Genomic DNA, 14,788 nt, shown 5'->3' with positions numbered 1-14,788 from the left:
TGGCAAGCACCAAAAAACAATCACACATTTTCAAGCAATATGGTATCAAAGAAATTACAGAGTATTTAATCAATGCATAGTGAGTGTCTGAATTATAATATCATGTTTACATTTCACTTGTGATCAATAAGAGAACAGCGAAAACAAAGAAATTACAATCATTTTAATTCAATTGGCATGTTTATACCAATCATAACACAGATACAGCCACACAAAAAAAGAGAAACTGTACATAAAATTCTAAAACCACATGGAAATCTACGGCTGCTATGTTCACTTGAAGGATTAAGTGAAAGTACAGTCAATGTTTATCAGCATCATCAAAAGGATAAGCTACAACCAGTATGTTTAACACTGTAATGTATGTCATGTTATTAGCTTGGCTAATAACACATGAACCATCCTCAATCGTACCATTACATTACATACTGCATAGAAATTATGAAAAAAAACCTAGTTTCACAGCAGCTATATCAAATGTTATTGCAATGCCATCACCGAACATAGACAAAAAACATTTCACATAATGCACAGGTCTGATGAAAAATCCAGTACATGTACTAGGGAGGATGAACCATAACTGTGGATTCATAATACGGTGCGGATAGTTAAAATTCATAGAGCACAGCTTAAACAGAATTACCACCTTCCTACCCAATATAAACAATAAAACAAGTATTATTGTGTATAAACCCCCAACCCTTCCCCATACAATACAGGTTAAATAAACTGTCCCTCATAAAGCCTATGGAATGTTAGTGTCAGACAAGCTCGCCCAGTTGAATAACAAGTTCCTGATATTGGCATGATTGCATGTCATTGCTACAAACCTCCCTCTGACAACTGAACCAGACCACAAAAGAAAAGGGAAACACACAATGACCATAACTTTTCTTCCAGAGGTGAAAAAAAATAAACATGTTTCTACAATCTTACTATCACAACCTACTTTTTCTTAAGAAAATAGTTGATAAAAATATTCTTCTGAATTGTACAAGAAAGGAGGTACAGGGAGAACTGGCAAAAGGGTAAGGATGTTATTCTGCCTCATCCTCCTCTTTCTCGGGCTCATCTGCATCAGCATCTTCCTCTTCTGCTGCCTCCTGGTGGATGAAAAAGTTACGTTCCCATATTATAGAACAGTTCTTTTAGGTCTTGTTGTTTACACAATATTTGTGTGTGGGGTACAAACAGCTGCAATGCCAATTATAGTTGGTCTGTTTGTAATACCCAATACTCCTGATTTTGAATGGCGTATATCACTGGCATGGCATATGGTATAATTGAAACTAAGGTAACAAGTCTTACCTCCTCAGCTTTGGCCTCTCCGTTTTCTGCCGGTGCTGCTTCTTCCTCAGGATCTTCTTTCTTCTCCTCAGGCTTGGCCTTCTCTACTACCCCCTTTACCTTTTTGGGTTTGGCTGCTGCCTTGACTGGTGTCTACAAGAATCAGAAATACATGAGATACATTTCAATGTACAAATGCATAATAATTGAGTGTTTTGGGGTTTGAAATTACAACATTTATTTTACCTTTGCCTTAGGCTCTGCTTTAGCCGGAGTAGTGGGTTTCTGTAAAATAATGCATATTAGATAATTAGTCCAATTACAAATACACAATAGCATCTATTCATAGAAAACATAAATAGGATATACAACATATAAATATGATAATATATAGTAAACTTACAGATGACAACCTCGTGGATCTCCTCTTTGGCTGGTGAGAAAAAGACAGTAAAATCAGCTATTGCAGAAAAATAATTTATTCATAATATAAAATTGTATAAGAGCATTAAATACTAACCTCAACTTCGGTGTCATTATTTGCCTGTGAGGGGGTGGTGGGAGAGAAGAAGTAAAATTCTTAGTAAAAACCAAGAACAACAATCCCACAATCATGGGTCAGGAGCCGCAGGGAGAAGTGGGTGTGTAATGCTAAAGGGGATGGGCTCACAACCGCTCCATCCCCAAATTAGAGAAAAATTATGTAATCTGAAAGTGAGTGGGGGAGGGGAGGGTAAGCATTTAACATTACTATGCCTTTTGACTTTTCCCATTGTCATGGTGCAAAATGGAGCCTTTGTGGCACCAACTACCTTGAAAGCGACAAGTAAAACTGTATGTTATAATTAGGCTTTAGTAGCCCATACGAATAAAGGCCTATAACAGCCCCTCCCCCATCAACGGACGGAGAATTGTTATATGAAAGCATCCATCCACACGTTACGTCAACCAGTCAACTGTATGTTCCCGCCATTAGTTGAATATCTATAATTCCCTGATACCAGTTCACCCAATATGCGCTGTGGAGCATGTCTTCAGAAATTCGCTGTTACATAATGCAACATTTGTTAGGGAAGCAAAGGCAGGGAATGCACACAAATAGCAAATCCCCCAAAATTTAACACGTGACCAGCTATAAATTATGTGGTCGTTCAATTTAGAATTACTTTCTCGAAAACCCCATTAAAGTGATACATGGCGCTGAGTTGTCGATGCCGTTCCTATTTGCAAGGGCTGCCATGACACCTCAAAGACCGTACCTTTCCGTGCCATAGGGTGTCGCGCATTACAATACGCTTTACTGCACACAGGACACAAAGTGATAATACAGGATGCCACAAGCATGGGATATTAAAAGTATTTGAATACAAACGTGAACCAAATATATAGGCGATTAAAGCAATCCCAATATTCACAAAATATCCTTTAGCTCATGCACGCATTTCTGCAATGGCAACATGTAGTTTAGTTACATTGCTGGTGGGTTACACCCCTTTGTCTGATCTCATTGCTGAGAAGGCTATTAAGCTACTTTACATTCATGAAAGACCCGGTATGCGTCAAATTAAATTATGATTAAGTAACTTATATAAAAAGCACAAGCTGCGATAGTTTATCATGTAACGTTACAGGTTACTAAAAGGAGAAAGTGAGATCGAACGCAAAATGTTACCACACTAAGTAAAAAGGCGCCACTTCCATTTCGACAAGACAGACACACTAAAACACATTCATACTTTAGTGAAAACTTGTTACATTGTATCAAGCACATTTTAGCGTACATGCAATTGTTGCAGGTATTTATAAAAACACTTCATGTGAGAAATTATACATTGTAAAATAAGGTTTAAATTAAAAGGTAAACATTCCAACTTACTTTGCTTCTTTTCGGCATGGCTGCTTTGCTTGTATTGTCTATAGAATTAGAACACAAATTATAGCCTTCTCAGTTACTGAAAATTCAGTGCAGGCTTCTGAATGTGTCCGATGTAACTCACTCAATTCCTTCAGAACACACTGTAACTAACATAAATATTTCATCAGTAGGCCTACTTACAGAAACTAACTGAAACCGGATTGGATCCCCCCTCTTTATATTGTATTCCTTATCCTACCAACCTGACTGCCAATTTATTCTCCGCCCCTTGTTGCCATTGATTGGCTTTAACATCCAGGCAACAGATTTTTAAACCAAAGCAAGTTACCTGTGTGGGTAGGTCTGTATGCCAATCAGTCGTTCCAACGTAAAATTTTGACTAAAGGGGTGGGAATAGCTAGATTCAAAATGATGTGTTATTTTCGTTGATATTATATCAGAATAATGTACACATACTGTAAATGACCCTTATAGAATTGTCAGTATTTTTTAAATTGAATAAAGTAATGTAGTAAATTTAGCACATTTGGATACTGAATTTATATATTGAAGTTAATAAAATATGCTGTATTTGACTTTAATACGTTTCTAATATAAACTCAGCCCATAGTTCAGCCTGGATGTGGCGTCCCTTTATGACGAGCGCAGCAGCAACAAAGGTTGATAAGAAAAATGGCTGCTGGGTGCGCTTGGTTCCTGGTGTTGGGATCTGTCTTTCTGTGCAATCTCTTCAAAACACTATTGCCGACTATTTCCTCTTTCGTAAGTAGGGGTTATTTAGGCATTGGTCGTGTGAGAAATGCAGGGTTGGCTTGTAAATCATGTCATGTTTTGGCAGATTTGCCCAGGTTATATTAGCTAGCTAGCTATTTCACCTCTCGCGCCCCTCATAAACAACAGCGAAGCTAACCAACCATTCCATCCGGTTGGCAAATGTTAAACTGTTACATTGTATCATGTAAGGTGTGTTAGACTGATAACATTGCCAGACAGAACCAGGTAGATATTACCGTGTAGTTATCTATTGGGCACAGATTAAAATATCAACCATAACATGTAAATAAATCTGAGGTCGTCTGATGACATTTCTAGTCTAAATGCATATAATATGGGTTGTCATAGACTGGGTGGTTTGAGCCCTGAATGATAACTGGCTGAAAGCCATGGTATATGAGACTGTATACCATGGGTATGACAACATGTATTTTTACTGTTCTAATTACGTTTCTACGTCTATTATAGCAATAAAACACCTCTGAGATGTTGTGGTATATGGGCCATATACCATGGCTAAGGGCTGTATCCAGGCACTCCACATTGCATAAGAATAGCTCTTATATGTGGTATATTGGCCATATACCACACCCCCTCGTGCCTTATTACTTTATTAAGCAATACACTACTAAACCAGGTGTTGCATGTTCTCATGCAATAAACTATAAATGACCCAAGGAGGCAGAAAAATACTTGTCACTTGCAGAGGCAATTTCATTACAAAGAAAATGTACTTTTTAAACGAGTAAACATTTTTGCATCTAAATGCAATTCATGATCATCATTGTATCTGAACAACACATTTAACAGGATGACTGACGTACAGTGTTTATCGGACATAATACAACTTTCCACTACCTTTGCACTTTTGTTGCAGTAACATACTGGTAACTAGTTCTCAAACTAGGCAGCATTCTGCGTTCTCCCTACAGTTTTCAGCCATTAGCTTCATCCACGACTACCTCATGTGGACTACAATCCTGACGCTGTGTTTTAACATTTAGAAACAGCGAGAAAGAATGCTTCAAATAAAAAAATGCACTTACTGTAGCAATTTTGCACAGATTCATACAGCTATGGGTACCTTCATCCAACGAAACTACACTTCCGCTACACTTCCCGAGTTACGCATACACACAGGTGTTTAGAGCATGCTAGATAGCTAATTAGCACTGGTGGCAGCCTCTTGGCTTCCATAAACAAGTGCTGTAACATGGCGTTATGGCCGCATGGGAACACTGACCCTAAACCTATCAAGGGGTGTAACAATTTAACCTTTATTTCTTGCTGATATGAAAGATAAGGTCCTTATGTTCAGATTAAGCGTCAGGGCTCTTAACAAAGCTCCACCGTATAGAAGACGCCTTCGTCCAATGACTCTTATGTGTAATGTAATGAAACTTAGAGTCATGATCAAGAGCTAACTGGTAACCATCCTAAAGTGATCTCATATCAGAAACATGGCTAAATTTGTAGTGTAATAGCCCTGCTGCAGCCAGATGGTGCTGTTATTCCTTATGTATTTAAAGACGTAAGGAATAATAGCACCATCTGGTGGCAGCAGGCCTAGTAGTGTGTGTTTGCTATGTTAAAGCGAAATATACAATTAAATGTTTGTCTGTTGGAATGTGAAGCTATCGAAGGTCCTTCAGAAAGATGCTGAGCAGGAGAGGGATATGAGGGCTGAGATCCAGGAGATGAAGAAGGAGCACAACTCCGTTAGCATGATGGATGAGTTTGCCAGATACGCTAGACTAGAGCGCAAAATCAACAAGATGACTGACAAGCTGAAGACACATGGTAAGAGAGACACACAATTGAAATTGATGTCCACACTACATTTTTTGTTTTTTTCTGGATCAAAAAGGGGCTTATGTGGTGGGTGTGGTAGGGGGCGTGCCAATGGGCGTGGTCGGGTCAGTTGACGTTTGCATTTAAAGCCAATTTCCTGCAGTTCTACAATCCATGGAGCTGAGATACATTTTTGCAGTATTAAAGTTAACAACATGCGATTCCACATTCTGCCATGAAGCTGAGGGAAAATTGTGCAGTTTTAAAGCGTTTTTTGCCATGGCTAATGCTATGTTCTTATGCTCAAACATAATTACAAAATCAATACTGCTGAATTCATTGCTTTTGGAATTTTCAATTCTCCCCGACTGTCTAGCTTTTATTTAGGTTATTGTTAGTTCTTAAAGATGATTTAATTAAAAAATATATGTCTATTGTCTTTTCTACATACTTTATATCAGTTTTTAGTCATTTAAGTTTACACTGAAAGCATTTTTCCATCCCGGAAATTTTATTTAACACTGTTCGGTGGCCCGAAAAAACGCCTGCCCAAGGATTACAATGACAGAAAAATCCCTGATATAGAGATAAGAGTGATCCATTATCAAATAAAATCAAATACAATTTTATTTGTCACATGCGCGAATACAACAGGTGTAGACCTTACCGTGAAATGCTTACTTACAAGCCCTTAACCAACAATACAGTTCCAAGAAATAGAGTTAGGAAAATATTTACTAAATAAAATAAAAAGTAACACAATAACAATAACAAGGCTATATACAGGGGGTTCCCGGACCTAGTCAATGTTCGGGGGTACAGGTTAGTCAAGGTAATTTGTACATGTAGGTAGGAGTGAAGTGACTATGCATAGATAATAAACAGCGAATAGCAGAAGTGTAAAAACAAAGGGGGGAGGGCAATGTAAATAGTCCGGGTGGCCATTTGATTAATTGTTCAGCAGGCTTATAGCTTGGGGGTAGAAGCTGTTAAGGAGGCTTTTGCACCTAGACTTGACGATCCGATACCGCTTGCCGTGCGGTAGCAGAGAGAAAAGTCTCTTATGATTTTTTTTTGCCTTCCTCTGACACTGCCTAGTATATAGGTTCTGGATGGCTGGAAGTTTGGCCCCAGTGATGTACTGGGCCGTACACACTACCATCTGTAGCGCCTTACGATCAGATGCCGAGCAGTTGCCATACCAGGCAGTGATGCAACTGGTCAGGATGCTCTCGATGGTGCAGGTGTATAACATTTTGAGGATCTGGGGACCCATGCCAAATCTTTTCATTCTCCTGAGGGGGAAAATGTGTTGTCGTGCCCTCTTCCAGACTGTCTTGGTGTGTTTTGACCATGATAGTTTGTTGGTGATGTGGACATCAAGGAACTTGAAACTCTCGACCCACTCCACTACAGCCCCGTTGATGTGAATGGGGGCGTGTTCGGCTCTCCTTTTCCTGTAGTCCACGATCAGCTCCTTTGTCTTGCTCACATATTTGCACATTTATTACAAGTAAAAAAAAAAAGGAAATATCACATTTACATATGTATTCAGACCCTTTACTCAGTACTTTGTTGAAGCACCATTGGCAGCAATTACAGCATCGAGTCTTCTTGGGTATGACTCTACAAGCTTGGCACACCTGTATTTGGGGAGTTTCTCCCATTCTTCTCTGCAGATCCTCTCAAGCTCTGTCAGGTTGGATGGGGAGCGTTGCTGCACAGCTATTTTCAGGTCTCTCCAGAGATATTTGATTGGGTTCAAGTCCGGGCTCTGGCTGGGCCACTCAAGGACATTCAGAGACTTGTCCCGAAGCCATTCCTGCGTTGTACCTTGTTCATTTCATCTTTGCCTCGATCCTGACAATTCTCCCAGTCCCTGCCGCTGAAAAACATCCCCACAGTATGATGCTGCCACCACCATGCTTCACCGTAGGGATGGTGCCAGGTTTCCTCCAGATGTGACACTTTGCATTCAGGCCAAAGAGTTCAATCTTGGTTTCATCAGACCAGAGAATCTTGTTTCTTATGGTCTGAGAGTCTTCAGGTATCTTTTGGCAAACTCCAAGCGGGTTGTCATGTGACTTTTACTGAGGAGTAGCTTCCGTCTGGCCACTCTACAATAAAGGCCTGATTGGTGGAGTGCTGCAGAGATGGTTGTCCTTCTGGAAGGTTCTCCCATCTCCATAGAGAAACTCTAGAGCTCTGTCAGATTGACCATCGGAGTCTTGGTCACCTCCCTGACCACGGACCTTCTCCCCTGAGTTTGGCCAGGCGGCCAGCTCTAGGAAGAGTCTTGGTGGTTCCAAACTTCTTCCATTTAAGAATGATGGAGGCCACTGTGTTCTTTGGGTCCTTAAATGCTGCAGAAATATTTTGGTACCCTTCCCCAGATCTGTGCCTCGACACAGTCCTGTCTCAGAGCTCCTAGGACAATTCCTTTGACCTCATGGCATGGTTTTTGCTCTGATATGCACTGTCAACTGTGGGACCTCAATGATGATCAATGGAAGCAGGATGCACCTGAGCTCAATTTCGAGTGTCATAGCAAAGGGTCTGAATACTTATGTAAAAAAGGTTTCTGTTTATTATTTGTAATACATTTGCAAATGTTTTTTTAAACTGCTTTGTCATTATGGGCTATTGTGTGTAGATTGCTGAGGACTTTTATTTATTTAATCTATTTTAGAGTAAGGCTGTAACGTAAAAAAATTTGGAAAAAGTCAAGGGGTCTGAATACTTTCCGAATGCGATGTAGGTGTTCCCTTTGCCCAGGTGGGAAAGGGCAGTGTGTAGTGCGTTTGAGATTGCGTCATCTGTTGAGGTGGTATGGGAATTGGAGTGGGTCTAGGGCTTCCGGGATGATGATGTTGATGTGAACCATGACCAGCCTTTCAAAGCACTTCATGGCTACCGAGTGCTACTGGGCGGTAGTCATTTAGGCAGGTTACCTTTGCTTTCTTTGGCACAGGGACTATGGTGGTCTGTTTGAAACATGTAGGTATTACAGACTCGGTCAGGGAGAGGTTGAACATGTCAGTGAAGACACTTGCCAGTTGGTCCACACATGCTCTGAGTACACGTCCTGGTAATCCGTCTGGTCCCACGACCTTGTGAATGTTAACCTCTTTAAAGGTCTTGCTCACATAGGCTACGGAGAGCATGATCACACAGTCGTCCGGAACAGCTGGTGCTCTCATCCATACTTCAGTGTTACTTTGCCTCGAAGCGAGCATAAAAGGCATTTAGCTCATCTGGTAGGCTTGCGTCACTGGGCAGCTCGTGGCTGGGTTTCCCTTAGTAGTTCGTAATAGTTTGCAAGCACTGCCACATCCGACGAGTGTCAGATCCGGTGTAGTAGGATTCAATATTAGTCCTGTATTGACGCTTTGCCTGTTTGATGGTTTGTCTGAGGGCATAGAGGGATTTCTTATAAGCGTCCGGATTAGGTTCCAGCTCCTTGAAACGGCAGCTCTAGCCTTTAGCTCGGTGCGGATGTTGCCTGTAATCCATGGCTTCTGGTTGGGATATGTACGTATGGTCACTGTGGGGATGACATCGTTGATGCACTTATTGATGAAGCCAGTGACTGATGTGGTAAACTCCTTAATGCCATTGGATGAATCCCGGAAAATATTCCAGTCTGTGCTAGAAAAACAGGCCTTTAGCGTAGCATTCGCGTCATCTGACCACTTCTGTATTGAGCGAGTCACTGGTACTTCCTGCTTTAGTTTTTGCTTGTAAGCAGGAATCATGAGGATATAATTATGGTCAGATTTGCCAAATGGAGGGCGAGGGAGAGCTTTGAACGCGTCTCTGTGTGTGGAGTAAAGGTGGTCTAGAGTTTTTTTCGTCTGGTTGCACATGTGACATGCTGATAAATCGGATTTAAGTTTGCCTACATTAAAGTCCCTGGCCACTAGGCGCGCCGCTTCTGGGTGAGCATTTTCTTGTTTGCTTATGGCCTTATACAACTTGTTGACTGTGGTCTTAGTGCCAGCATCGGTTTGTGGTGGTAAATAGACGGCTACGAAAAATATAGGTAGATAGTGTGGTCTACAGTTTATCATGAGGTACGCTACCTCAGGCGAGCAATACCTCGATACTTCCTTAATATTAGACATTGCACACCAGCTGCTATTGACAAATAGACGCACACCCCCACCCCTCGTCTTACCAGACGTAGCTGTTCTGTCCTGCCGATGCATGGAACACCCAGCCAACTGTATATTATCAGCTGATGGTGCAGCTGCTGGCTGTTGCTGTCCTTCATGTCCAGGCCACAGCTCTGAACTCTATAGCTGGTGTTATACAGACACACTACATTGGCTATCAGACAACAACCAAATCTCTCCAACAGCCATTTGCCAAGAGTTAATGTTATATGAATGACAGCCTTTCTATTACACTATGGCGCCTTCCCTGCAACCGTAAGGGCTATGACAGAGCAAACAAGGAAATACTATAATCAGATGTGGGGTTTTTTTGTTTATGAAAAATTGACAAATTCTCAGAAATGACAATGGTTTGTTTAGAAAGCACTCTTCAGTGGTGTACTGTTACAATATTATATTTTTACAGGTTGTGACAAAAACCCCAAGGCAATTTTTATGTTTTTGTTAGAAAATATCTAGTTTTGAATTTGTCAAAAAGGCAACAAAAAAGTCTACAAGTTCACTCTTTACCACATTGTTTAGATGAGTCACAATGCAGGTGACTTTGAAATATGGTGTTTCGTACATTGAGAAAATCTACTTTTTGTCTCTACATCCTCCCTACTGTACACCCAAACAACTGTCTCTAACTCTCTCCCACGCTGTGTCAGTTCAGGGCCACTGCCTATCAAGCAACATGCCTTCAAGTTCAAATCCTGTTGTTCAACAACAGGAATATTTCACTACTTTGGAATGAAAAGTGTTTTCACATTGAAATGCACCACATGCGTATTTCTCCAGTCATATGCACTGGTCACACATCAGGCTTATTTTCCCTGCCAACCCCTCCCTTATGCCATACCATACAAAACAGGTTATATTCCAATGCATGTTGTGTAGTATTTACACTGAAATTAATTGAGAAGAACACACAAAAGGCAACTGTTATTATATCTGTCAAAATTCCTATATTTAGAGAATGGATACCAATAATTAATTTAGATGGTTCCTGTGCAGATAAGATCTGTTTTTTTCTTCTTACAGTCAAGTCTAGAACTGCTCAACAAGCCAAAATGAAATGGATGGTGAATATAGGTTTTTACATCCTCCAGGTGAGTATTAAACATATTGAAATTAGAAATATATCCTATATTCTTTAATTGGTCAAAAATATACATACTTTTTTTAAATGTCAGTTTTCACCACCGGTGACATGCACAAGTGATTGTGTTGCATTTTGATGCACTGAATCAGGTTGTTTTCTGTTGTCTCTCTAGGCTGCTCTGATGATCTCCCTGATTTGGAAGTATTATGCTGACCCAGTGACTGTTGTACCCAGTAAGTGGATTGCCCCCCTGGAGCAGCTGGTGGCATTCCCATCTGGAGTAGCAGGTAAATTGTGTGATTACAACGCCTAATTCATTGTAATCAAGTTTAGTGTTTAATTTGTAAACATGTATAAGAGTTAGTTTTGGCTAATCATAGACGACTACTGAATTTCTCTTCTATTCGTTCTCTTTAAATACTGAAGATAGAATCACATGACTCGTTTCCTCTCTTAACATGGAATTCTCATTGAACTGGTTCAAAATGCCATGTTGAATGCACATTTTTGTTTTTACTTACATCAAATACTACTAACTGACAACTCTGACGATTACTATTTGAACCCAGCCTTTGTATCCTTTCAGGTGGTGTTGGAATCACATGCTGGCTGGTGGTGTGCAACAAAGTGGCGTCTATTGGTCTACATGCAATTAGCTAAGGAATGGGATCTTTTAATGTCTTATTTATTCCCCAAATGCTCTGAGAATGAAGTCAGGCATTGTTACTCAGCACTTTGATATGTGTAAATCGGTACTGTTGGTAAGCACTTTTACAAAGCACCCCATATTCAAACATTGCCTTACATTGCCAATGTTATTGCACATATTTTAGTGTCTCTTATGTTGGCTTCGGAATCGGATGTTACACTACATGGCCAAAAGTATGTTGACACACCTTCAAATGAGTGGATTTGTCTATTTCAGCCACTCACGTTGCTGACAGATGTATAAAATACAGCACACAGCCATGCAATCTCCATAGACAAACATTGGCAGTAGAATGGCCCATACTGAAGAACTCAGTGACTTTCAATGTGGCACTGTCATAGGATGCCACCTTTCCAACAAGTCAGTTCGTCAAATTTCTGCCCTGCTAGAGCTGCCCCGATCAACTGTAAGTGCTGTTATTGTGAAGTGGAAATGTGTAGGAGCAACAATGGCTCAGCTGCGAAGTGGTAGGCCACACAAGCTCACAGAACGGGACCGCTGAAGCGCATAGTGCGTAGAAATCGTCTGTCCTCCTTTGCAACACTCACTACCGAGTTCCAAACTGCCTCTGGAAGCAACGTCAGCACAAGAACTGTTCGTCGGGAGCTTCATGAAATGGGTTTCCATGGCCGAGCAGCCGCACACAAGATCCCCATGCGTAATGCCAAGTGTCGGCTGGAGTGGTGTAAAGCTCTCCGCCATTGGACTCTGGAACAGTGGAAACGTGTTCACTGGAGTGATGAATCACCATCTAGCAGTCCGACAGACAAATCTGGGTTTGACGGATGCCAGGAAAACGCTACCTCCCCGAATGCATAGTGCCAACTTTAAAGTTTGGCGGAGGTAGAATAATGGTCTGGGGCTGTTTTCCATGGTTTGGGCTAGGCACCTTAGTTCCAGTAAAGGGAAATCTTAATGCTTACAGCGTACAATGACATTCTAGACAATTCTGTGCTTCCAACTTTGTGGCAACAGTTTGGGGAAGGCGCTTTCCTGTTTCAGCACGACAATGCCCCTGTGCACAAAGCGAGGTCCATACAGAAAAGTTTTGTCGATCGGTGTGGAAGAACTTGACTGGCCTGCACAGAGCCCTGACCTCAACCCCATCGAACATCTTTGGGATGAATTGGAAAACCTCACTAATGCTCTTGTGGTTGAATGGAAGCAAGTCCCTGCAGCAATGTTCCAACATCTAGTGGAAAGCCTTCCCAGAAGAGTGGAAGCTGTTATAGCAGCAAATGGGGGTCCAACTCCATATTAATGCTCATGCATTTGGAATGGGATGTTCTACGAGCAGGTGTCCACATACTTTTGGCAATCTAGTGTATTTCACAAATTGCTACACTGCATAATGATTGTATGAGCATGTTTAATGACCATTTTAAATCTCATTTCAACTGATTGAAATGAGTTGAGCAAGTGTTACAATTGTTTCATATTGTTATGTAATTTTGTTAGTTGTTATTCATGTTAATTGTAGGCATGGTCTGTAGCACATTTTCATTTGTTGAATGAAACTTGAACTAATGTTACAAAGTTTACTGTTTGGATTTTGGAAGTGTTGAAGTATGCATAAGAATTATGCAGACTTCAACACAATAAAGAATTTGAAAACTGAAGGCCTAAAGTGTTGGTTGTTCTTAACATCTTGGGTATTTTGCCATTGTGGCATAGGGATGGTCTTCATTGAATGTTTCTTTCATTACAATCTGATTTCAAGGGAGTTAAGGAATTTGTCATGAGCAATACAAATACTCCATTTAGTAATGTGTTGAGTTGCCATGGCAGATAAAATATTTATTAAAATAAATTATCAAATTATAAAAATAGATTATCATTTTGTATACTTCTTGGGTCAATAAAAAATTATCTTGGTCTCCCAGGTGAGACCGGGCTAGCGTCTCCTGTATGGTAAGAGGACATTCTGTTCAGGTCTGTGCTTTGAACTGGATCTGCCTGTCTGCATGGCCATTTGGATCAGTGATTGGGGCCTGGCCAAAAAGCTCTTTCATCAAGATGCTCTTCTTGCTGCGGACTACGCCATCTTCCGGTTGAGGGTCCATGGTGTCACGCCTTTGGCACTTCTCTGCTGGTAGAGTGACAGAGGGCTCATACGCTCTAGACCCCAGGTTCTCCACCCTGGCCTGGCTCTTGATGTATTTAGGAGGGCTCTTTCTCAGGCTTTGGCTATGGCTGGCATAGGCAGGCTTCCCACTGTGTAGGTTCTGGATGGTTTCTTTGAATGTGTAGAGGCGCTTGGTCCTGGGAGGGGATTCGAGGGCCTTGTTGGCACGTTCTGTATTCAGAAAGTCATCCAGAGTGTACCGGACCTGGCTTTCAAATGGCTCTGTTTGCTCTCCTTCTGAAGCCTTCAGGGAACTCTCTGCCTCCTCTGCAATGCAATACTCCTCACCCTGAAGTTGTGGATCCTCCTTGTCATAATCACCATGCAGCTCTCCATCATCTGTTGATAAATAGGATAGTTGCTTGCACTTAAAAAAAAAAAATTGGGGCCATCATTTTCTTTTTTGGGGGGGGGATATAACATGACACAGGAACGGTTATTGCAGTCCTGTTATTTACTATGATACGTGAGCTTTAATTAGTCCCAATGTTTGGGAGTTTTTTGTGTTTGCTCTCTTGTTTGCATATACTCTGTGACTGGAGAGTACATACTGGACACTTCAGAATCTAATTTAACCATTTCTTTCCTCACTATCCCCTTAACTTTGCATCTGTTTATTGGTAGTCCCAATAGGCTGTAGTAAAGTTGAAAAAATCCTTACCAGCAAAGTGTTCATTATCGTATGATCCTCTGTCATCCACTAACATGTCTGCTGTGTCACTTCTGTCTGGGAAGCCGATTGCAAAGGACTCCTGAAAAAAACAAAACAGATATCAACTTTACACTGGAACTCAATACACAAACTTTTATCAAGGAGTTAATATATACACTGCTCAAAAAAATAAAGGGAACACTTAAACAACACAATGTAACTCCAAGTCAATCACACTTCTGTGAAATCAAACTGTCCACTTAGGAAGCAACACTGATTGACAATAAATTTCACATGCTGTTGTGCAAATGGAAT

General features: G+C 40.9%; 2 protein-coding genes across 3 annotated transcripts; one reads left to right on the top strand and one right to left on the bottom strand.

The window, feature by feature from the left end:
- Nucleotides 1-148: 148 nt before the first annotated feature.
- Nucleotides 149-3,377, bottom strand: LOC139548122 (non-histone chromosomal protein HMG-14-like). 2 transcript variants are annotated; one of them, XM_071357534.1, is made up of 7 exons: nucleotides 3,344-3,377; nucleotides 3,164-3,201; nucleotides 1,808-1,831; nucleotides 1,691-1,720; nucleotides 1,534-1,572; nucleotides 1,309-1,440; nucleotides 149-1,103 (listed from the first exon to the last, which is right to left on the bottom strand). In XM_071357534.1, the coding sequence occupies exons 2-7, from the start codon at nucleotides 3,179-3,181 to the stop codon at nucleotides 1,038-1,040; spliced, it is 309 nt and encodes a 102-aa protein (XP_071213635.1). In that variant the 5' UTR covers nucleotides 3,182-3,201; nucleotides 3,344-3,377; the 3' UTR covers nucleotides 149-1,037. The 2 variants fall into 2 exon arrangements, with proteins under 2 accessions (XP_071213635.1, XP_071213634.1); XM_071357533.1 differs by having other exon boundaries at nucleotides 3,285-3,350.
- A 412-nt stretch (nucleotides 3,378-3,789) lies between these two features.
- LOC139548121 (guided entry of tail-anchored proteins factor 1-like) lies at nucleotides 3,790-13,315 on the top strand. Its single transcript, XM_071357531.1, has 5 exons — nucleotides 3,790-3,925; nucleotides 5,572-5,737; nucleotides 10,927-10,994; nucleotides 11,160-11,274; nucleotides 11,574-13,315. Exons 1-5 carry the CDS (start codon nucleotides 3,836-3,838, stop codon nucleotides 11,645-11,647), a joined length of 513 nt encoding a protein of 170 aa, XP_071213632.1. The 5' UTR covers nucleotides 3,790-3,835; the 3' UTR covers nucleotides 11,648-13,315.
- The last annotated feature ends 1,473 nt before the right edge of the window (nucleotides 13,316-14,788 follow it).

Source organism: Salvelinus alpinus, chromosome 21, assembly GCF_045679555.1.
Source record: "Salvelinus alpinus chromosome 21, SLU_Salpinus.1, whole genome shotgun sequence".
Classification (NCBI taxonomy): domain Eukaryota; kingdom Metazoa; phylum Chordata; class Actinopteri; order Salmoniformes; family Salmonidae; genus Salvelinus; species Salvelinus alpinus.
This window is presented reverse-complemented; position numbering and strand designations above follow the sequence as displayed.